The 2,488-nt window shown below is 50.4% G+C and overlaps 1 protein-coding gene across 1 annotated transcript in view; it reads right to left on the minus strand.

Moving 5' to 3' along the window:
- Positions 1–876: 876 nt before the first annotated feature.
- LOC106150142 (translation initiation factor IF-2-like) overlaps positions 877–2,488 on the minus strand; it is a gene marked incomplete in the record, with an annotated part of 5,366 nt that continues 3,754 nt past the window's right edge. The window contains 1 exon segment of the mRNA XM_013521881.1: positions 877–2,488. Coding sequence (XP_013377335.1) covers positions 1,810–2,488 — 679 coding nt within the window.

Consider the following 2,488-nt stretch of genomic DNA (forward strand, 5'->3'; position numbering starts at 1 on the left):
ACAAATATTTTTAATATGTTCTGAACAAGGAAGTAGAATATAAGCATTTTTTTTCAGTGCTGTATCCACCATTATATCATCTGTGGGTGAGTCTTAAACTTTCAGCCTTAGAGGAGAATCAGGGTATATGTTTCCCCCACGTGGCAAAAATAAAATATGAAATTTCAGGAAATGGCATGAAAATTTTTTAGTAGTGCTCAGGAAGTGTTCAAGAAACTAGACCTTTTACATGATGTGGAAGTTTTAACATTTTGAAAGTTCACTAAATTATGTAGTGTACAAGAGTGAAGTCTGAATTCCCCACTCGGAAGGGTAATCCTATAGCCCACATGTCTGGATCCATGTATGCAGATGGGCAGATACAGTTCATTTCTCCAGGGAAGCTGGCTTCGAAAAGCTATCACTCAGAAAGGACAGTTTTATGATTGTTGAAAAAGAAAAGGAAAGATGACAGGATTGCTGTAAAAATGAAAGGCCTTTTGGAGTATTAATAGCTGAAAACATCATGACTTAAATTGAGATGTGAAATGAAAAGCAGCTCAGAACAGCAGAGACAGAGAGAGAGAGAGACTTGTGCACAAGGCTTGAAGCATATGGACACCCACCCAGTTAGCAAGGAGGGCAAAGGGAGCCCCAGACTTTAGCTTATTAAAGGTGACCTTTCCCCTCTCTAAAATTTCAAAGCTGATGTTTCAAGTGCTGAGCAGACTGTGTGCCATATGTAACATGACCTCAGCTCCACTCTGCCTGAGCACTGATAGCATCACTAATGAGAGGTGAAAGGTCCTTTACTTGCAGCTTTTTCAGAAAGCCACCAACTCTTGCCTGTGAAGGGCTGACTCTTCCCCATCCCCCATTTCAAGAGACCTGCATTTAATACACAGCCTCAAAAACACTTTTATTACCAGTCGATTTGCTCATAGACACAGCCAAATGGCAGGCGGTACAATCACATGCAGAAGAAAATATTTATTTTGACTCAGAAAGCAAAAGGATTAAAAGAACATTGTATTAACCTTGCCTTTCATCTATGTTTTAAAGGGAAATCCTCCAGAGGCGTCCATTGAAGTTCTATTTTTTAATAAAGAGTATCAAAGACTCTTCGGAGACCAGGTGTGTACTTATCTGGGGAGGAGAGAAAGAGAAGAAGCTATGCCCGGGGTTGGGGAGGCAGCTTTTACAAAGCCCCTTCAGGGACTGAAAAAGATGTATGTGCTGGAGTCTGTTCCAGGCGGTGTAACAGCCATGCCTCTGCCCCTCCCCCCTTTCTGCTGCTTGGAAAGAAAATAGCTTTTTTCCAAGTAAGTTGTTATCATATTCATGGCATGGTCAATTTCCGTTTGCCAAGAAAATATTTAGTCTGATCAAAGAAATTAGAAAATCAGATGACTAGAAACAGACGTTCCCACAAGAGAAGCGTTTCTCAATGTGAAGCGTCAGGCGGACGGCAGCCCACCCAGTGACTCCTAGGAAACAGCTCCTGCCCAAGGCGGAACTGCGAGGCCACCTGGATTCTGCCTCAGGGGCTCGAACAGCCTGCAACATCGAGTGGACAGCGATCGGACCCTGAGAGGCCGAGGTGGAGGACGTGTAAGCAGACGATCAGTTCTAGTATCTATGCACAAACCAGAACCTCGAAATCCATTAATCCAGAGGGACCTTTGGAGACGGAAGTGAGTCTGGGACTCTTCTCTGCTGCTTTGCCCGATTTATTATGTGGGAAGACCAGAGCACGTCACCCTTGGTAGATGACCAGAAGCATGTACTTCAGGGATGGAGGAATAACAATTCTTTGAATCTAATATAAATTCAGGTTTCTGATTTGCAGGCTTGGGTGCGGAATGGCTGATGGTAGTTGTCCCTGAGACCTCTTCGGTCTCTGGGTGCGCGACCTGGCCAGTTGGTGGCGGTAAATAAGGGGTCTCCATCTATCTCCCGGTCGTTCCTGGGCAAGAGCAGCCAAAACCGGTGAGACCACTCGCTGCCGCTCCCCGAGGAAAGAGCTGGCCGCAGGTCCACGCGGCTGAAAAGCCGACCCTGCCCCGGCAAGGGGCCAGCTCGCCCCGCTCGCCTCGCTCGTCCCGACACCTCCAGTTTGGGGAGGGCAGCAGGGAGGGAGGGATGTCCTTGAAGACAGACGGCCGCTGGGAGAGACTCCCTTCCTTCGGGTCCCGCCTGAGGCCGAGCAGCGCGGGGCGAGGCGCGGGTCGCGGGTCCCCAGCCGGGGGCTGTGCACCCGCTCAGCCCGCGGCTCCGCCTCGCAGATTTTGTTTTGTTTCGGTTCCTGCAGGCCAAGCGAGAGCTCCTTCGCCAGGAAGACAGCGCCCTCTCTCTCCTGGGCCGCCCGCCTGCGCCCCTTCCCGGCCTAGGACCTCCCCTCCCGCGCCTCCTGCAGGTCCCGCCCTTCCCCGGGCTTGCCCCCCGCCCCGCGGAGGGAGCGACCCCGGGCGGCCGCGTCCGGAGCCCGTGGCGTTCCGGCCTCAGGGCC

The sequence above is a fragment of the Chinchilla lanigera genome, unplaced genomic scaffold, assembly GCF_000276665.1.
Source record: "Chinchilla lanigera isolate Chin_1 unplaced genomic scaffold, ChiLan1.0 scaffold00065, whole genome shotgun sequence".
Lineage (NCBI taxonomy): Eukaryota > Metazoa > Chordata > Mammalia > Rodentia > Chinchillidae > Chinchilla > Chinchilla lanigera.